At 36.5% G+C, this 22108-nt stretch overlaps 1 protein-coding gene across 6 annotated transcripts in view; it reads left to right on the top strand.

Moving 5' to 3' along the window:
* Nucleotides 1-22108, top strand: part of CENPC (centromere protein C) — a 68904-nt gene that overhangs the window by 14855 nt on the left and 31941 nt on the right. For 4 of the 6 annotated variants that reach the window (XM_063107923.1, XM_063107922.1, XM_063107920.1 and 1 more), the window contains 3 exons: nucleotides 14662-14941; nucleotides 16317-16532; nucleotides 19658-20265. In XM_063107923.1, the coding sequence (XP_062963993.1) occupies nucleotides 14662-14941; nucleotides 16317-16532; nucleotides 19658-20265 (1104 nt within the window). The remainder of the gene's footprint in view (nucleotides 1-14661; nucleotides 14942-16316; nucleotides 16533-19657; nucleotides 20266-22108) is intronic. The other 2 variants (XM_063107921.1, XM_063107925.1) reach the window with 2 other exon arrangements.

Here is a 22108-nt window from a genome sequence, read left to right as displayed (position 1 = left end):
ACCCTCCTCCCCCTCCCCCTTCCCACTTCTAGTAACCACAGTTCTGTTCTTTCTCTTTGAAATTTCAATATATTATGGTAATTATTCTTTCTTCCTCCCTGTCTCTCTCCCTCTTTCCTTCCTTCCTTCCCTCCTTCCTTCCTTCCTTCTTTCCTTCCTTCCTTCCTTACTTCCTTCTCCTTCCTTCCTTCCTCTCCCACGTATGAGTGAGGATGTGTGGTATTTCTTAACATAATTTAATATATTTTAACATAATTTTCTTTTTCACTTTACATAATTTTCTCTAAGCTCATCCATGTCACTATAAATGGCAGAATTTCATTCTTTTTTATGGCTGAGTAGTATTCCGTTGTGTATATATATACACCACATTTTCTTTATTCAATTGTCCTTTGATGGACATTTAGGTTGGTTCCATATCTCGGCTATTGTTAACAGAGCTGTGATAAACATGGGAGTGCAGGTATCCCTTCAACATGAAGATTTCTGTTCCTTTGGGTATTAATATATTTTTAAAAATTTAAGTCTTTAATTCATCTGGAATGTGATTTTGGTATATGATGAGACCTAATCTTCCAAGTTTATTTTCTTCGAGATAGTCAGTTGTGTCACTTCCATTCATTAACTAATCCATTCTCTTCTGAATGTACCATTTTTATTGTGTATTAAGTCTCACATATCATTTAGTATACTTTTGAATTTTGATTTGTTTCTGCCTATGTCAACACAATATTGCTGTTACTGATAGTAGCTTTGCAGTATATGCTTATATAAAGGTAAATATCTTCACTGCCCCTCTGCCGTTCTCTAGCCTTTTTTTTCCTGTGATCTTTCAGCTTTATCCAATTCACAATAAAATTTTGGGGGAATTTAACTAGAATTGTATTTAATTTTTAAAGTAATTTTGTGAGAATTCACATTTTTATGTTTAGTTTTTCTACAAAAGAACATATGTCATATATTTATATCCTTCAGAAATGTTAATATGGGGGTGTTATAACGCCAAGGTCAAGGGTTTGGATCCTTGTACTGGCCAGCTGCCAAAAAAAAAAAAAAAAAGGCAAAGGACTTCAATAGACATTTCTCCAAAGAAGATATACAATTAGCCAGTGAACATATGAAAAGATGCTCAAAATGTTAGTAATTAGAGAAAGGAAAATCAAAACCCCAGTGAGATACCACTTTACACCCACCAGGATAGCTGTTATTTAAAAAGAAAAAACATAAAATAACAAGTATTGTCTAAGGTGAAGATAAATTAGAATCCTCATGCGGTGCTGGTGGGAATGTAAGATGGTGCAACCACTGTGGAAAACAATTTGGTGGTTCCTCAAAAAGTAAGACATGGAATTACCGTTTGACCAAAATATTCCATTTAAAGGTATATACCTAAAAGAATTGAAAGCTCATCACAGACTCTTGTACACCAGTGTTCATAGCAGCATTATTCACGATACCCACAGGTGGAGACAACCCAAGTGTTCATCAACAAATGAATAAAAAACCTGTGGTATAAACATAGAATAAAATATTATTCAGTAATAAAAAGGAATGAAGTTCTGATACGTGCTACAACATGGAAAAACCTTGGGAACATTATGCTAACTAAAATAAGCCAAACACTAAAGGACAGGTATTGTATGTTTTCACTTATATAAGATATTTAGAATAGGTAAATTCAGAGACAGGGAGAAGGATAGAGGCTACCAGGGGCTGAGGACAGGAGGTAATGGTGAATTAATGCTTGCTGGGTATAGAGTTTCTGTTTGGGATGATGAAAAATTTCTGGAAAATAGTGTTGATGGTTGCACTTCTAGAAAATAGATAGTGTTGATGGTTGCACAATGTTGTGAATGTATTTAATGCCACTAAATTGTACACTTAAAAATGGTTAAAATGATAAATTTTATATTATATTTTTCCATTAAAAAAAGTTTTAAAAACGTTTGTCTCCTGATTTCCCATCCTCCCCTCCCTCTTAGTATTGGGTCTCTGAGTTTCTTATTAAGGTTAATTCTAACTATATTATAATTTTTGCAGTATTCTGAATAGATTTTTTTTTTCAATTTTAAGTGGCTATTTATACAGAGAAAATTTTAATCTGGTATTTACCAAGGTTTTTTAAAAAAATGAATCCTAGACATTTATTCATTTATTTTTATTTATTTATTTATTTATTTTTAAAAAGATGACCGGTAAGGGGATCTTAACCCTTGACTTGGTGTTGTCAGCACCTCGCTCACCCAGCCATCCCTGTATGGGATCCGAACCCATGGCCTTGGTGTTATCAGCACCACACTCTCCCAAGTGAGCCACGGGCTGGCCTTAATCCTAGACATTTAAAAATGAGAATCTTTCAGTTTTTTAAAGCCATATAGCCATGTTATCAGCCAAAAAGAGGTTTTAGCTGTTATTTTATGTTTGATCTGATTATTTCAGTCTATCTTATTGCCTTTGCTATAATCTTTGAGTCGGTGATTCTAGTGATAGTAGGCATTTGTGTCTTTTTTATGATTTTAACTGAAATTATATAAGTGCTTTGTCATTTAAAATAATTGTGGATGGTTTTGGGTAAATTTAGTCTATTTACGCCTTTAATTTCTTTTTCTTCTTTTTGCATTAGCTAGCACTTCCAATATTATCTTAAATAAGAGTGAGGAGAGTAGAAATCCTTGCCTCATTCCTGCTCTTAGAAACCATCCAGTCTTTCATTATTAAGTAAAATGTTAACTGTAGGTTTTTTGTACATGCTTTTTATAAAGTTGGGGAAGATTTCTTTTTCTTTTTTTGGCAGCTGGCTGATATGGGGGTCTGCACCCTCGACTGTGGTGTTATAACACTGTGCTCTAACCAACTGAGCTAACCAGCCAGTCCAGGTTGGGGAAGTTTTCTATTTCTAGTATACTGAGAGTTTTTTTTTTTTTTTTTTTTTTTAGGAACATATTATTTAATTTCCATGTATTTGTACACTTTCCAAAGTTTTTCTTGTTATCAATTCTAGTTTTATTCCATTGTGGTCTGAAAAAATACTTGATATGATTTCAGTATTTTTAACTTTGTTGAGACTGTTTGTGGCCTAACATGTGGTCTACCCTGGATAATAATCTGTGTGCTAATGAGAAGAATGTATATTCTGCAGTTGTTGAATGAAATGTTCTGTAAATATCTGTCATATCCATTTGGTCTAAAGTGTATTTTTAATCTTATATTTCTCTGCTAATTTTCTGTCTAGATGATCTGTCCAGTGCTGAGAGGAGATGTTGAAGTCCCCAACTGTTACTGTATTGGGGTCTGTCCCTCCTTTTAGATCCAATAACATTTCCTTTATATAGCTGGGTGCCCTGATGTTGGGTGCATATATATTTATAATTGTTACATCTTCTTGCTGCATTGATCCCTTTATCATTATATAACAGTCTTCTTTATCTCTTTTTTTTTAGTTTGTGGTTTAAAGTCTATTTTATCCAACACAAATATAACAACTATTCCTTGTTTTTGGTTTCCACTTGCATGGAATATCTTTTTCCATCCCTTCACTATTTAGCCTATGTATGTCTTTACTAGTGGAGTGAGTTTCTTGCAGGCAGCATATAGTTGGATCTAGTTTTTTAAATCCATTCAGCCAATCTATATCGTTTTTTTTTTTTTTTAAATTTTATTTTATCGATATACATTGTAGCTGATTATTGCTCCCCATCACCAAGACCTCTCTCCCTTCTCCCTCTCCCCCTCCCCCCAAACAATGTCCTTTCTGTTTGCTTGTGTATCAACTTCAAATAATTGTGGTTGTTATATCCTCTCCCCGCCCCCCGGTTTTGTGTGTGTGTGTGTGTGTGTGAATTTATATATTAATTTTTAGCTCCCACCGATAAGTGAGAACATGTGGTATTTCTCTTTCTGTGCCTGACTTGTTTCACTTAATATAATTCTCTCAAGGTCCATCCATGTTGTTGCAAATGGCAGTATTTCATTCGTTTTTATAGCTGAGTAGTATTCCATTGTGTAGATGTACCACATTTTCCATATCCACTCATCTGATGATGGGCATTTGGGCTGGTTCCAACTCTTGGCTATTGTAAAGAGTGCTGCGATAAACATTGGGGAACAGGTATACCTTCGACTTGATGATTTCCATTCCTCTGGGTATATTCCCAACAGTGGGATAGCTGGGTCGTATGGTAGATCTATCTGCAATTGTTTGAGCAACCTCCATACCATTTTCCATAGAGGCTGCACCATTTTGCAGTCCCACCAACAATGTATGAGAGTTCCTTTTTCTCCGCAACCTCGCCAGCGATTATCGTTCAGAGTCTTTTGGATTTTAGCCATCCTAACTGGGGTTAGATGGTATCTCAATGTGGTTTTGATTTGCATTTCCCGGATGCTGAGTGATGTTGAGCATTTTTTCATATGTCTGTTGGCCATTTGGATATCTTCCTTAGAGAAATGCCTACTTAGCTCTTTTGCCCATTTTTTAATCGGGTTGCGTGTTTTCTTCTTGTACAGTTGTTTGAGTTCCTTATATGTTCTGGATATTAATCCTTCGTCAGATGTATATTTTGCAAATATTTTCTCCCACTCTGTTGGTTGTCTTTTAACTCTTTTAATTGTTTCTTTTGCTGTGCAGAAGCTTTTTAGTTTGATATAATCCCATTTGTTTATTTTTCCTTTGGTTGCCCGTGCTTTTGGGGTCGTATTCATGAAGTCTGTGCCCAGTCCTATTTCCTGAAGTGTTTCTCCTATGTTTTCTTTAAGAAGTTTTATTGTTTCAGGGTGTATATTTACATCCTTAATCCATTTTGAGTTGATTTTAGTATACGGTGAGAGGTATGGATCTAGTTTCATTCTCCTGCATATGGATATCCAGTTATCCCAGCACCATTTGCTGAAGAGGCAGTCCCTTCCCCAGTGAATAGGCTTGGTGCCTTTGTCAAAGATCAGATGGCAGTAAGTGTGTGGGCTGATTTCTGGATTCTCTATTCTATTCCATTGGTCATTGTGTCTGTTTTTATGCCAGTACCATACTGTTTTGGTTATTATAGCTTTGTAGTATAGCTTAAAGTCAGGTAGTGTTATGCCTCCAGCTTTATTTTTTTTGCTCAGCATTACTTTGGCTATGCGTGGTCTTTTATTGTTCCATATAAATGTCTGGATAGTTTTTTCCATTTCTGAGAAAAATGTCTTTGGAATTTTGATGGGGATTGCGTTGAATTTGTATATCACTTTGGGTAGTATGGACATTTTCACTATGTTGATTCTTCCAATCCAAGAGCATGGAACATCTTTCCATCTTCTTGTATCCTCTCTAATTTCTCTCAGCAGTGGTTTGTAGTTCTCATTATAGAGATTTTTCACCTCCTTGGTTAACTCAATTCCTAAGTATTTTATTTTTTTGGTGGCTATTGTAAATGGGCAGGCTTTCTTGATTTCTCCTTCTGCATGTTCACTATTGGAGAAAAGAAATGCTACTGATTTTTGTGTGTTGATTTTGTATCCTGCTACTGTGCTGAAATCATTTATCAATTCCAAGAGTTTTTTTGTAGAGGTTTTAGGCTCTTCGATATATAGGATCATGTCATCTGCGAACAGGGACAGTTTGACTTCATCTTTTCCAATCTGGATGCCCTTTATTTCCTTCTCTTCTCTGATTGCTCTGGCTAGTACTTCCAACACTATGTTGAATAGGAGTGGTGAGAGTGGGCATCCTTGTCTAGTTCCTGTTCTTATGAAAAGCTTTCAGCTTTTCCCCATTCAGGATGATATTGGCAGTGGGTTTGGCATATATGGCTTTAATTATGTTGAGATACTTTCCCTCTATACCTAACTTATAGAGGGTCTTTGTCATGAATGAGTGCTGAACTTTATCAAATGCTTTTTCAGCATGTATAGAGATGATCATATGGTCCTTGTGTTTGAGTTTATTAATATGGTGTATCACATTTATTGATTTGCGTATGTTGAACCAACCTTGCATCCCTGGGATGAATCCCACTTGATCGTGATGAATAATTTTTCGTATGTGTTGCTGTATTCTGTTTGCTAGTATTTTATTGAGGATTTTTGCATCTATATTCATCAAGGATATCGGCCTGTAGTTTTCTTTTTGGGTTATATCTTTACCTGGTTTTGGTATCAGGATGATGTTTGCTTCATAGAATGAGTTTGGGAGATTTGCGTCCATTTCAATCTTTTGGAATAGTTTGTAAAGAATTGGTGTCAATTCCTCTTTGAATGTTTGGTAAAATTCTGCTGTGAATCCATCTGGTCCTGGGCTTTTCTTTGTTGGGAGCCTTCTGATAACAGCTTCAATCTCCTTTATTGTTATTGGTCTGTTCAAATTTTCTACGTCTTCACGGTTCAGTTTTGGGAGCTTGTGTGTGTCCAGAAATTTATCCATTTCCTCCAGATTTTCAAATTTGTTGGCGTATAGTTGTTTATAGTAGTCTCGAATGATTCCTTGTATTTCAGATGAATCAGTTGTAATATCACCTTTTTCATTTCTAATTTTTGTTATTTGAGTCTTCTCTCTTCTTTTTTTTGTTAGCCATGCTAATGGTTTGTCAATTTTATTTATCTTTTCAAAAAACCAACATTTTGATTTGTTGATCTTTTGAATTGTTTTTTGGTTTTCAATTTCATTCAGTTCTGCTCTGATCTTAATGATTTCTTTCCGTCTGCTAACTTTAGGTTTGGATTGTTCTTGTTTTTCTAGTTCTTTAAGGTGAAGTGTTAGGTTGTTCACTTGCCATCTTTCTATTCTTCTGCTGAGAGTTTTTAATCATGGATAGATATGGATTTTTGTCAAATGCATTTTCAGAATAAATTGATATGATCACATGACTTTTTTTCTTTAATCTGTTGACGTGGTGTCTTACATTGATTGGTTTTTGAATGTTTAATCAGCCTTACATACCTGGAAAAATTTCTACTTGGTCATGGTATGTTAGTAATTTGAGATTTTTCCTCTTTTTCAGATGTATGTATTTAGTGGTATCAGTTTCTCTTAGCACTGCTGTAGTTGCATCCCACAGATTTTGATGTGTTGTGTTTTTTGTTTGTTTCACTTATTTCTCTGTAATTTTCAATATCTTTTGAGATTTCTTTAACCCATTGGTTATTTAAAAGTATTAATTTTCAAGTGTTTGGTAATTTTTTGTATTGCCTTTCCATTATTAATTTCTAATCATTTTATTTTATTATTTAATTAAAAAAAATTTTTTTTGATTTCTGGCAGCTGGGTAGTATGGGGATCTGAATACTTGATCTTGGTGTTATAACACTGTGCTCTAACCAGCTGAGCTAACCAGCCAGCCCTAATTTCTAATTTTGTTCCTTTATGACACAGCATGTACTGTGTGATTTCAGTTCTTTTAAATTTGTAAAGATTTGTTTTATAACCCAGAATACTATCTATCTTTGTGAGTGATTCATGAGCACTTGAAAAAAAAATGATTTCTATTATTGGGTGTAGTTGTCTATAAATGTCGGTTATTGTGTATTATTACTGCATTAGTTTGTTTTGTGTTGCTATAACAGAATACCTGAGGCTGGGTAATTTATAAAGAAAAGAAGCTTATGTGGCCTGTGATTCTGGTTGCCGGAAGGTTCGGGATTGGGCTCTGTATCTGGTGAGGGTTTCATGATTCTTCAACTCATGAAGGAAAGCAGAAGGGGAAATGGGTGCATGCAGAGAGAGATCACATGGCAAGAGGAAGCAAAAAAGAAACCAAGGAAGTCAGACTCTTTAAAAACCTGCTGTAGCAGTAATTATTCCATTCCCAGAAGTGCAAGAACAAACTCGCCTCCATTGTGTATATATACCATATTTTTTTATTCATTCATCTGTTGTTGGCCAGGTTGATTCCATATCTTGGCTGTTGTGAATAGTGCTGCAATAAACGTGGAAGTGCAGATACCCCTTAGACATACTGATTTCTTTTCTTTTGGATTTATACCCAGTAGTGGGATTGCTGGATCATATGGTGGTTCTATTTGTAGTTTTTTCAGAAACCTTCATACTGTTTCATCTAATGGCCATGCTAATTTACATTCACACCAACAGTGTATAAGTGTATTTCTTTGCATCCTTGCCAGCATTTGTTATTTTTTGTCTTTCTGATAATAGCCATTCTAATTGGGTGAGGTAATATCTCACTGTGGCTTTGATTTGCATTTCCCTGATGATTAGTGATGTTGAGCATCTTTTCATACACTTGTTGGGCATTTGCATATTTTGAGAAGTATCTGTTCAAATCATTTGCCCTTTTCTTAATCAGATTTTTTTGTTGTTGAATTGTTTGAGTTCCTTGTATGTTCTGGATATTAATCCCTGTTGGTTGCATAGTTTGCAGATATTTTCTCCTATTTTGTGGGGTGTCTCTTCGTTCTATTGTTTTGCAATGCAGAAGCTTCTGCATTTGATATAATCCTGTTTATCTACTTTTGCTTTTGTTGCCTGTGATTCTGAGGTCTTATAAAATTTTTACTTAGGGCCGAGCCCGTGGCGCACTTGGAAGAGTGCTGCGCTGGCAGCGCGACGACGCTCCCGCCGCGAGTTCGGATCCTATATAGGACTGACGGGTGCACTCACTGGCTGAGTGCCGGTCATGAAAAAACGACAAAAAAAAAAAATAAATAAAATAAAATAAAATTTTTACTTAGACCAATGTCCTGTTTTCTACTATTAGTTTCATAGTTTTGGGTCTTACATTTCATAAAGAGTTAGCTTGTTTCAGTAATTTGCTGTATCTTCCTCTTTTCAATTTCATTGATTTCTGCTCTTATCTATATTTTTTCCATCCTTCCGCTTGGTTTGGGTTTCTTTTACTCTTTTTCCCCCCTACTTTTTGAGGTAGGAACTTTATACTTTGGCTTATAATCACTACACACCCAATAAGAATTGCTAAAATCCAAAAAAATTTTTTTTTCTAAGTAATTCCTCTTTCTTTGTGAGTTTCTGTCTTTTCATTTATTTCAAGAGAATTTGTAGTAGATTTTTAAAGCATTTCTATGAAGTCTGCTTTAAAAATCCTTGTTAAATAATCCCAACATCTCATTCATTTTATTTGTTTTCACTGATGATATTTTCTTTTTTTCTTTTTTCTTTTTTGGCAGCTGGCTGGTGCAGGGATCAAACCCAGGCCTTGGTGTTATCAGCACCATGCTCTAACCAGCTGAGCTAACTGGCCAGCCCTGATGATATTTTCTTGTTCAGATTGTGTTTTTTTCTGGTTTTTGGTATGATGAGTCATTTTGATTGTATCCTCGGCATTTTGGTTATTATACTAGGATATTCTTGATCATATTTAAATCTTTTGTTACAGCACATAATTGCCCTGTTTTGGTTTAAAGCATAAGTATTTCCCTACTCTTCTGTGTTGATTTACAATAGTAGTTAAGTGTCCTAGCAGTTGTATTTTGGTTTGCTTCATTTTCTGCTGGCCAGTACAAAGATAGAACCGTGAACTTTGGTGTGATCAGCACTACACTAACCAACTGAGCTAACGTCTCCGGCGGCCGCATGGGACCCCAACAGGTTTTTCCTTTCCCTAGAGGGTTGGGGCCAAAGGGATTGCCCTTTTCTCCCCCGCCAGGACGCGGGGCGAAAAGAGATCCCAAGAGATGGGTGAGCACACCGCTGCTCTCCCAGATAGGGAACAAACACATACATAGGCAGCGGGGGTTCTGTCAGGCAGTTTTGTTTATTGTAACACAAAAGATCATATTTATATGCTTAGCAGGCGGGGATTTCCAAGGTTAGGCCAATCCTTGAAAAGGTCAAATGTGCACATGTGCACGTGCCTTGCCTCTCTATGCTTAGCCCTCCCCCTTAACTTCCCTTGGGCGCCACCTTTTATCCATTTAGGCCATCTGTTGTTTTTGCTTAGAAAAAGGGCACAGTCCCATAGTTCCCCCTTTTTGTTTTAATAGAAGCCTTGTGTGGTTGTGTCTGTCTTAGGTTGTTCCCCCCCACCCCCCCGTGGGGGATCTTACCTGTCATTGACTATCCAACCAAGCTGAGGCCAAACAGGAGATTACACCTTGGTGTTAATTTTTTTGAAGAGCCAAATTGACCCAAGGGTCTTGGAGGTGTTGTTCATTAGCTACTTTTTCCACCACCTGGGTGAGCATGGTGAGGGACCCTAGGTTGCACCTTATAAGGGCCGTTAGCCGACCCCACATGCATGGAGGGCCTGTTAAGACGGATATGAGAGTGGTGAGCCAAGGGGAAGTTCTAAACCAGCCTTCAAACCAGCCGGAATTGGCCTCTCTTTCCCTCCTACATTTTTCTAATCCTTCTCTTAATTTAGCTAAAGAATCTTTAACAATGCCGGAATGGTCTGCGTAAAAAGAACATTCTTCTTTGAGGGCTGCACATAATCCTCCTTGTTGCAGAAACAGCAAGTCCAAGCCCCTTCTGTTCATGTTTAGTTAGCCGGAGTGTGTGGAGAAGAGGGTGGACTTGCTTCACCAATCATGGAGAAGACCCCTAGCAGAAGATAAGCTTGCTTCATTGTGGACTTTCCTGGAAAACATAAGAAAGGTTTTCCTCAGGGTCCTTATCGCCCTGGGCAGTGGGTGAGAACTTGAGATTTCTGCTTGGCACCCATATAGGGTTGGGCTCGTTGAAAGGAAAAATACATCCAAATCCTCTGCCCATAGTTAAGAGCGGGTCGGGGCCTCTCCATTGTCCTGAAAGGGGATTTTTCCATCACACCTGAACGGCTGGACGTGGGGATTGGGTTGACCAGTGTTTTTGGAAAGCAGTTATTGGCTCATGTTTTGGAAAATTTAAAATATTTAAGGTAAATAATGCCATTCCTAACTGTTGGTGGGGCTAATAATTCTCCCCTTTTTTAAAAAAAGTTGGTTCTTTAGATTCTGATGGTGACATTCTATTATGGCTTGTCCCTGAGGATTGTAAGGGATGCCAGTGGAGTGGCGTATGTTCCAAGTGGATAAAAAATCTTGGAAGGCTTTGCTAACAAAGCAAGGGCCATTATCTGTTTTAAGTTGACTGGGGAGGCCGAGTGTGGCAAAACATTGTAGTAAATGACTTTGTGCCTGTTTAGCCTTTTCCCCAGTGTGGGCTGTAGCCCAACAGGCATGAGAATAAGTGTCAATAGACATGAAAATATATTTTAATTTTCCAAATGCTGGCAAGTGGCTGGGGACGGCAGGGGCCCAAGGTAGGCCCTGCAAAGGAGTCCCCATAATAATCATCCTTTTGTTTATCTCTCTAAGATCTTGGAGCATTCTCTATTTTCCTGAAGCCTTTTTTATTACAAAAATGGGTATGTTCCAAGGGCTGACAGAGGGTCCAGTGTGTCCCAACCTAAGTTGTTCTTGGATAATATCTCTTAAAGCCTGTAGTTTGTGAGAAGGGAGTGGCCACTGCTCCACCCATATTGGAGGTCCGTCTCTCCATTTAATCTGGGGGAACAGGGGAGCAGTGGCCTCTAGAATTGGGGGTGAACCCTGATTCTGGGGAGGGGTTGTTGAGCTTGCATTTCGTAGAGTGACAGCGAATGTGGAACTGTTGTTGGTATTCTTCCTTATCTAAAAGCTCATCATAAAAGCCCTTATGATTGGTGGTGATGTAAGCATCTGCCTGGCCAAGGACATCTTGTCCTAAAAGATTAGCATTAAGTCCGGAAGCAATGAGGGGCTTCACCTCCCCAGTGGTGCCATCTGCATCTCTCTATTTTAACCATCCCTTTGTTTCAAAAGATGGTGTTTCACCTCCTACCCCGAGGATTTGAGGCCCAGGGACAACATCCCAGCTAGGAGGCACTTCATCTTGGCGGAGGACAGTTCAATCTGCCCCTGTATCAATTAAGCATTGGAACCTTTTACCCTCGATGGTGATGTCCATTTTTGGCCTTACTCCAGGGACTATAGGGACTGTCCAATTAGCCCTGGGCCCTTTTGGCTGGTTACTTTTATGACCCCCTTGGGGTGACGGGGCTAGGGGTTGCCCCTGGCTTAGTTTAAAGGATTGCCATCTTTGTCAAATTTGGACCTACAGTCCTTTTTTCAATGTAACCCTTTTTTACATGGGGGGCAAGGTGTGGTAGGGGGTTTTTTGCCTTTAGCCTTGGGACATTGGCTTTTAAGATGACCTTGTCTTGCGCAACCAAAACATTGTCCCTTGAAGGGTGGGGAAGTATTGTTTCCTGAGGGGATCAGGGCGGTAAATGCCTTGAAGGCTTCGGTTAAGTTTTGCGTCTGAGCCTGCAAGGCTGTGGATAAAGTCCTGGCTTGAAAATGTTGACTCCCTACCTCCTTGGAAGAGATAACCCACTTCTCCATGGATCGGTCCCCTTTAGCTTGTGCAAGCCAACTTATGATCAGTGGTCATTCCATCCCATACAAGCATCTTAACAAACTGATCTCTGAGTGGGCTGGGGGGAAATTTTCTTTGTATATTTTGCTCTACCCTAACAATAAAGGAAGGGAGGTCTTCATTGGGCCTCTGGGTTATTCCAGCATTTGGGGGCTCCGTGGGGCTCTCTGCGAGCTTTGCCCAGGGAGCTAAGGTGGCAGCCCTGACCTGGTCTTGGTAAGGAGGTGGGATTGCCGCCTGTTGGATTCCTGTACTATATTGATCTGCATTTCTGGACAACATGCCAAAGGTAACTGGGATGACAGGATTGGCTGCTTGATTCCTTTCTGCTTGGGCATGGCACTCCTCCTTATAAAAGGCACAGAACTTAATAAACAAATTTGGGGGCAGGACTGCCTTAAATAACATCTTTCAGTCCTGAGTGGTGCAAGGCTGATGGGCTAGTCCCTGAAGGATAGTTTCTGCCCATGGAGAATTAGGGCCATCCTCAGCAACAGCCTTGGTTCTTTTAAATCCTGGGCTTCCCAAGGATACCAAGGGGCTGGTCTGTTGCCCCCCGGATTAACATTAACAGGGTAGGCTTGAAATGAAGGTTTTAGTTGATCTGTGGGATTTCCCCATGTATCTTCAAGTGGTTCGGGTTTACTGAAAAGAGGAGCTGAAACTGGGAAAGCTTGGGGTTGTTCGGAAAAAAGCGGGGGTGTGCTTTCAAATTTAGCCCAATTGGTATTTTGGAGCACAGAAGTTCATATTTATATGCTTAGCAGGCGGGGATTTCCAAGCTTAGGCCAATCCTGGAAAAGGTCAAATGTGCATGTGCCTTGCCTCTCTATGCTTAGCTCTCTCCCTTAATTTCCCTTGGGTGCCACCGTTTAGGCCATCTGTTTTTGCTTAGAAAAAGGGCGCGGTCCCATACTAACCAGCCAGCCCATGGTCTGCTTAATTTTGTTTTGCTGCTAGGAATCTAGCTCAGTTCCTATTGGTGCTATTTCTGTAGGTATTTCCTGAGGTGAGTAGGGAGGGTGCTTTCTTGAGCCTCCTGATGTCCTTCACCTGTGTGGGGTTCTAGTCAGAAGCTGCTGGACCCGGGTGTTGTTATATTCCTGGGTGGAGGGCAGAGGGATGCTGGGCTCTCTCATGCTGTTCTCTCAGGTTAGAGTGTCTGCTGGTACCCTAGTTGTGAAGTAGGGACTGAGATGGCTGGGGGTGTCAGCAGTACCAGTGGGTCAGAACACTGCCTTGGGTTGTGAAGCAGGGGGGCTGGGAAGGTCCGAGGCTTCACTGCTCAGCAGCTGCATGTGGGTGATACCACCTGCCATCTGTGATTGTTAAAGTGGGGACTGGGTTGGTCTGGGGCTTTGCCTCTGCTGCTGCTGTCCCATAGTATGGCCCAGGCTTTGCTGCTCTGCCAGTGTAGTCTGTGGCCCATGTTTTGGAGTAGGGATTGGGGATCCCCACTAGGTCTCTGTTGGGTTTCTCTTGTTCAAGTCTTTGTTCAGGGAATGCAATTTTTTTCTTTCCCCCTTTTGCCTATTGATGATTCCATGTTGCAGGTCTCGCCATTGCTCGGTCCAGAGGTATATGGGAGATAAATAGAAAACCCAAGGGACTCATCACATTGTCTGTTGTTCCTTAAGTCTTGAGGTTCCTACCTAGTCTGCCTTCTTCCTTCCAGTTTTCAGAGTCCTGTTTTTGTTGACCAATGGATAATTCTCAGGGTATTTAGTTGTACTTAGAGAGAAAAAGTTGAGGGTTAAGAGTATATATATATATATATATATTCTCTATCTCTATATGTAGATAGAAGTACACATACATATATGTGTGTATATATGAGTATAAATGCACACACATAAATATATGTTGTTATATATCTCTCATTTGTTATTTCTATATGTGTGTGTACATGTATAAGTATGTGCTCATCTAGCTGCTGTAGCTTACCGACTCTTAGCCTAAAGATAGAAGAATCTTATGTTTTCTCTAGGTTACTTCATTATTTTAGCTGTGTGTAAATTTACTCAAATTTCAAAACTATTTCAACAAACTTGTGAATTTTCTATGTTTGAGAATACTGTCATTTCAAACTTCAGATAGCATGAACCAAATGCATGTTTCAGTTCATTAATTTAATAAATTAGAACTTTTAAAATACTTATTTTAATCATAGATCTTTGATTCTAAATATAGTGACCTGTGAGTTTTTTGAAAACTGCATTAAATTATACTATTTTAATTGTTGAATTTTAAAAAGCATATTTGATTCTAATGTTATTTTTTTAATTGACAAGTATCTTCATATAATTTTCTTCTAGTTCAGGCCCATGAAGTTCATCAGAAAATTCTGGCAACTGATGTTGGTTCTGAAAATGTACCTGACTCAAAAAACAGTAGAAAACAAAATGATCATCACAGTGAAGTTGATGAAGAATTTTACTTATCTGTTGGCTCACCTTCTGTTCTTTTGGATGCAAAAACATCTGTATTGCAAAATGCTGTTCCATCTGTTTCTCAAAAGAGAGAAACTTACACTTTGGAAAATTCAGTAAATGTGCTGTCTTCAAGTACAGAGATTTCTCTTAAAACCAAGAAAAGGTAATCTTTATTTAAATAATGTTTATTCTACTTTAAAGTTTTTACCATTTATATTTAAAAGTGCTAATTCAGTCTTTTTGTGTAGCTTTGTAGTAAGGATTAAGGATTATTAACATGTTATGAGAAAAATATGGCACACATTCAATATATATTTAGTTTATAATTAATAAGGAAGGCCTTAAAATATACTTCAGAGAAGTTCGGTGGTTAACTTTTCTATAGTGTTTGGAAAAATGTGTTTTCTTTCTGATAGTAAGTTTTCTATAACTTATAAACTTAACTGTATTTATAAGAAAAACAATTTGTATTTCCTCTATATGTGTATTACTTGTAATTGCTAGGGTAGGTATGAATTAGGTCATTCCTAGGGTAGCAAAGTATAAGTATTTTTGAGGATGTGTTGTTAAACCTACTTCCATTCTTTGGGGGTTTTCCTTTGGCCTTCAGGAAACAAAGCAGATTGTTCAAGGTTTTTTGCTATTGGAGACTGTTTGAATGTTCCCCAAAATGCATATTGATGCTTGATCCCCATTGTAACAGTGTTAAGAGGGTGAGAAATCCAACTATTGTATTTGAAAGGTGAGGCCTTTGGGAGGTGATTGGATTGTGAGGGCTCTGCCCTTATGAATGGAATAACCCATTCATGGATTAATGGATAAATAGATTATCATAGGAGTGGCGTTGGTGGCTTAATAAGGAGAGCAAATGAACACATTGAGATGCTCTCTTGCCCCACATACCATGTAATGCTCTGCACCTCCTTGGGACTCGGCGGAACGTCCCCACTAAGAATAAGGCCCTCAACAGATGTGCCCCCTTGGCCTTGGACTTCCCGTTCTCCAAAAGTGTAAGAAATAAATTTCATTATAAATTACTCAATTTCAGGCATTCTGTTACAAGCAACAGAAAATGGACTAATATAGAGACCTCTGCAATGAGGGTAATTTCTGTCTAGAGTTATATGTGATTTCTGGAGCCAATGAGTTAAGTATAAGTATATTCTAAGACTTTGCTGTTAAAAGTGTGGTCTGCCACAGTACTCTAAAAGTGCTCTGAGAAGCCGTGCTCTGTGAACCGGTGCTCTAAGCTACACATTTCCTTGGTGTATAATTTAACCATTCTTTTCTCTTTTATTTTTTTCTATTGACAAGTACAAAGTATAATTCCTTAGCAATTTACCTATATATTTTATGTAAGAGTTTACAAATCAGCATTTATAAATTATGATTGGCCCACTGCAAAGTTATATAATAATGAAGGCCCACTGCAAAGTTTTGTAAGTGGTATGTATTGTCACTGTAAGGGAGTTCAGGAAGACTCGTAACTCAACAAATCTAATGGGAACATTCATCTTGCCTTCCTTTTAACCTTTAAGGTTAAACTTTGAAGATAAAGATATTTTGAAGAAAGTGGAAATAGAGAGTAAAGTATCACAAGCAGAGGATAAAATATCAGAAGGACAACAAGAAAGGAAATCATCAGGAACATTTCAGAAAAGAATACAGGATTCAGAATATGAAGTTCAACCACAAGCTAGAAAGAGTTTTTCAACGTTGTTTTTAGAAACTGTGAAAAGAAAAAGTGAATCCAGGTGAGTTATTAAGAAACTGTCATTTGAGATATTGTTTGTTCACATTCTATGAACAATGTCTAAGAATTCCTAATGTTATTTAACTTAGAAATAGACCTTTTAATTGACACAAATTTTAATTGAAATTTTGCCTGACCCGTATGGAGAAGTAGTTTCTTACCAGTAAATCACCCCAAAGCTATTCTTTGATAGATAATAAATTTTTTCAGTTTTCACTGCAGTATTTAGAAATAGAATTATGTCAGGGTACCTGTATTTCACTATTACAGGCTTTAAATTTTTTTTTTTTCTGTTTCCTTTGATTGTGCAAATAAAAGGATAGACCTAAATAAATTTTAATGTGCTCTTGTCTACTCAAAAACGTCCATTGGTTCTATAATGTTCATACAGTGATTCGCAACCCTGGCTGCACATTAGAGTTACCTAGAATTAATGGCAGCCAGGGTTGAGAATCACTGGTTTGTAGAATAAACTTCAGATTTGTCAGCTGGTAATTAAAGGCCTTCACCCTCCCTTATCAACTGTTTCTGCCCACTTAGTCATACACATTTGCAGTTGTCTCTGCTTTGGTACACCATTTTCCCTTGTCATCAGCCAATCTCCATATTCATTTAAGGTCCATGCTAGACTTCTTCAGTGTTTTTTAAATAGTTTCTTGCCTTGTATCATAGTTTAGCTATTTTATGTATGTCTTTCTTAGTAGATTAAGACATAAGCCCTCTGTTCCAGAAGTTTAGAGCTGCTTTTGTATTTTCTGTGGTATGTATCATAGTGCTAGTGAACATGTTAGGAAGTTTTTATGAAAACATGTTAAATGAATTCCTCTTTTGTTCAGTCTGTTCCCATAGTTGATTTCAGTTATTTATATATATATTTTTTTACCCCATGCATGGATGTTGTCCCCATGATCTGAAATAAATATGTTACACTTATGGGCTAATTATATCACATCTGAAAAAGTAATTAAGTATTCTTTTTAATGTTCTTTTTGATAATCTAGTGAGTAAAATTTATGTTATACTTACTTGCTGTAGCTAAATGTAATTACTCACTATTTCTGGTGCTTTTTAGCATCTTTGCTTTTGCTTATGCTCTTCCTTCTGATTGTCTTTCTTGTATTTTCTTATGACCAAATCTTATCCATCCTTCAGGATCCAGCTCAAATGCCAAAAAGTCTTCCTTGATTTTTTTCGCCTAGTCAGAAATCATTGTTTTCTATTTTGAATTTTAACAGTGTCAAGGTTATTTCCTAAGGATATCTTTGATTTTAATAACTAGTTAGATGGAGGTACCTTGAAGTAGAAGAGTTGCAGATTTGGATAGTTCTTGTTGGCTGGTTTGAGAAGGCTTTATTTTTAAATACTTAGCATTACTTCTTTATAAGTGGACAACTAATAGGTATTGAAAATGATATATAATAAAAGAAATTAGACTTTTTGTGACAGTTTGGCTGTTTCTTTAAATGTTGAAAAACAATATTTCTGTTACACATTTACTAATTGTCTTCTGTTTATATAGACTTTGTTCTTTATTAGTTTTTATAGCATATTCTAGTTATATAAATTTGTAAGTCTCTACCTATTAGATGACAGTATATTTTTTAGTGTATTTACTGTTTTACATTATAAGATTTATCAGGGGTTTGAGATTAGAGGAGAGGGTATTTTCATTTCATAATCCTTTTATATATTCTAATAAGAAGAGAAAAACAAATAATCTAATTATTTTATTCTAGCTTTGTTTCTGTTAATGCTAAAAATACCTAAGCATCCTTACCCAAGTGAAAAAGCCAGAAATAGGACTACATATGCTAGCGTTGGTGGTTTACCCTAATTTTTTGATTTTGCATATCTTACTGCAATATGTGGTTTGCTCAAGGTTGTTATAAAAAGCAAGGAAATGCAAAATGAGTCCATCAGATTATTATCTTTTGAATAATTTTTTCCTTCTCTAGAAAACTTTCCCAACTAGTTGGAAGAGGTGCTATTTAATCCCAATTCACTAGATTTAATTAATTCACCACTTCACTAAATGTGCAAACTGCTTTGTGTGTACTTAATATGTACAAGGGTACTTCAAAAAGTTTGTGGAAAAATAGTATTAAAAGGTAATACGAATCTTTCCATGAATTTTTTGAAATACCTTTGTACATGCTTTTATGAATATTTGAGAGTGTTAATGTTAGATTATAAAAATAGGATTATAGTTGAAATTATGTAATTATCTTACTGTCTTATCCTTTTACAATACTGGGTGTAGAAATAATAATCATGATCTAGGCTTTCTCTGTTTTAGTAAGATAAGTAAATGTTGGTCTAGGGGTGTGGAGAAAAAGGGCTAGAGTGGGGAAACATTTTTGACCTCATTATAACAGATTTCTATGGCGTTGAATGCTTTGTAATAAAAGTTGCCTCATATTTTTCCTTGTTTCTGTGCACTACATTTTTTTGTGCTTAGGCTACCTTTCGAGATACATTCCATTTATTTCTATAGTATAATTATAATATTTAAATATATTTGAAAATGTGTGTGAAATATTCAAACTTGGAATAAATTTTTACATAAAATAGTTTAGTGATATTAATAATTTTGTTCCTTTCACTCAGCATCTATGTGTTTGGTGTTGCTGTGTATAAAGTCCTGTGGGATGTAAAAAAAAAGATTTCAAGAAATCGTCTTTGATCTCCTATAATTTAGTAGTGTTCTTTTAGAATGTAGACTTGGAGGTTTCTTGTTTTCATTCTTGTTTTGGATGTGAAGGAATTCAGGCTCCAGAAGGCATCTGTACATATTTATTTTGGACTGTGAGTCATTGTATTTGGGCTATAATTATACATTTCTGGGTTTTGATTTTTTAGTATATATAGTGGGTGGGTGGGAGGGAGCATCAAATTAGTTGATGTTTAGGTTTTCTTCCAGCTCTTAAGTTTCTATGATGATCTGTTGTTATAGAAATGTAAAAGGAGGGAAAGATTTATAAGAATAAGGGAAAATTGAAGAGACATGTGAACTGCTCTTTAAAAGATATGTAGATTTTATTTCTAATATAGGTTATTCTAATTTCTTTACTTTAAAAAGGTAAAACCTTCATTTTTTTGAGCTGTTGAAGTAACATCCCATTTTAGTCCCATTGTTAGGCATGTAGCGACTGTTCCTCCTCATTCATCTCCTCCAAATGATACGAAGTTAACAGAGGATGAATTTATAATTGATGAGTCAGACAGAAGTTTTGCCAGTCAGTCTTGGATTATGATACCAAGAAAATCTGGGCCTTTGCAACAACACCCAATATACCCGACTGAGAGCACTGTACTCCTTCAAGGTAAGAAGTCAAGAGAAAAACATAATGTATTACCTAAGACTTTGACAAGTGGCAAACATTCCCATAAAGCTCACCCAGTAAAGACATCTCAGTCCTCTGATAAAAAACAGTTGGGTACAAGTTGTGCTTTGATAGATGAAATGGAAAATAATTGTAGATCTGCAAAACATGAAATGTATTCTGAGAATGCACAAAAATCATCTGGAAACAAAAGGACTGTAAAACAAAAACGAAGAAAATGTAAGGCGAATGTAGTAGAAGAACATCTTGACATAGGACATTCTGAAGATGAAAACATGAATATGTCACATATTGCCCAAGACAAGTTGCAAAGAAATTCAGACAGCTACATGGAAGAGTGTGAAGAGAGGAGAAATGATGATATTTCCAAAAAACAGATGCCACCTGTGGGTAAGTCTTCATGTTAAATATAACTGTGAGCATTATTCCACATTTTACGTTTTTTAGTATCACTGCTTAGCTTTGGAAAGTAGGCAAAGTAAACGTAAATCGTCAAAGAGCTCAAAAGCCTACATACAGTCTCTCTTCTATAATTTCTTCATTATACATATAATTCAGTTCCAACTTGTTTTTGTTTAGCTTGTACGATGGCAGCATATATAGAGGGGGAAGTGAAAGGGAAAGGCTAGTAAACAAATTAGTTATGACATGAATAAGAGAAAATCATAAATTCTTTAGGATTATTAAAATATAAATTGGAGGGAAAACCCAGGATAGCATAGGGCTATTTCTTAAAGAGATGAAAATCCATACTCTTCTATCATTTACTCATTTATCTAACAGTCATTAAATACTAGACATTGTATTGCTATGACACTGAAATTACAAAAATTGCTAAGACACAATTTTCACTATTAACAAGATCATTCTGGGGGGGTCTGTAGACCAACAGATAAGTATACATATGTGCACAGGAAGAAAATGGAAGCAAAAAGAACAATTATGTAACTAAATACCTCAATAGATCTTTGTGTCTTTGGTGGACATATAATTTATCATCCAAATTAGGACACTTTTCATACCAGCCAGCTGCCAAAAAAAAAAAATAATAATAATAAAATCTTTTGAGAATGAGAACATCTGAGCAATAAGCATAACTGGATTGTTCCAGGCAAACCTGGAATGTGGCCACTGGTTGGGGTTTGTAATGATGACACTGGGTCATGAAGAAAAGGTCAATTTATGTTCGTTGTATCATTTTTTAGGTAATAGAAAACGTGGTTATTCTTATAAAGAGAACTCTCTTCAGAATAGTTAATGGAATAGAAAGCACTTTTCAAATTTATTAGGCACTTTATGTATAATATAATTTAGTTCTTTTTGACAATACTATAAGGTATGAGGTAACACTCAAAGGAGATTATTTAAAAAACTGGTCCAGGATCTTCTTGCCTTACAGCCCATATCCTTTCAGCTCTACCAAGAAGTTTTGAAATAAGTGAAAATATTTTTGATGCTCAAATATAAAAACCATTAGCTAACCAGAAAACTCTTTTGATCAGAATTCTATATGCAACTGAAGTTTCTAGATGACTTACTATATTGCTAACATAGAGGGAAGAAAGCGTATATTAAAGCAAAGTATTTAAGCTAATTTTTATAAAAACAAATTTCACTTTATTAAACTGAATTGCTCAGTTATCGTAGCTCTGACTTGATATCATCTATAACATAGACTTTATACTGCTGAAATAAATAGGTGGCAGACTTCAGTTTTGTCTGTATGTGCCTTTGTGTTTTTGAATAATTCTACATAAAATAGAGAGAAAAAAGCTACCTGTTCTGTTTTGAAGACTTCTTTTGTAATTGTCCTGTTTTATGTTTTTTTTAATTGAATTTGTTCTTTATTTGCTTTGGCTTCGAATTAGTGGTGGCCTTTTTAAGAAAATACAAGATAAAGAATCTGATTAAACTGAGGGTGATTGTTTTTTTCTTTCTATTCCCTTAAATAGAAAATGAATTCACAAAATTCGAAGGTGTGAAATTTTGATTTATCCATAATTTCTCAGGAAAACACATTATGTGAGGGAAATACACTTGAAGAATGCTTTCTGTAATTATAAATGTTAAACGCTTATTGGGTACCTTCTCTATTCTACACTAATTTTCACATATATTCTTTATCTGGATTGGTTAGTGAATAAATGTTCTGATTAATTACCATACCAGTTATATTACTTTTCTATTGCCATCATAGTAAATTACCATACTCTTGTGGCTTATCACAACACCC

This window comes from Cynocephalus volans, chromosome 9, assembly GCF_027409185.1.
Source record: "Cynocephalus volans isolate mCynVol1 chromosome 9, mCynVol1.pri, whole genome shotgun sequence".
NCBI classification, from domain to species: domain Eukaryota; kingdom Metazoa; phylum Chordata; class Mammalia; order Dermoptera; family Cynocephalidae; genus Cynocephalus; species Cynocephalus volans.
This window is presented reverse-complemented; position numbering and strand designations above follow the sequence as displayed.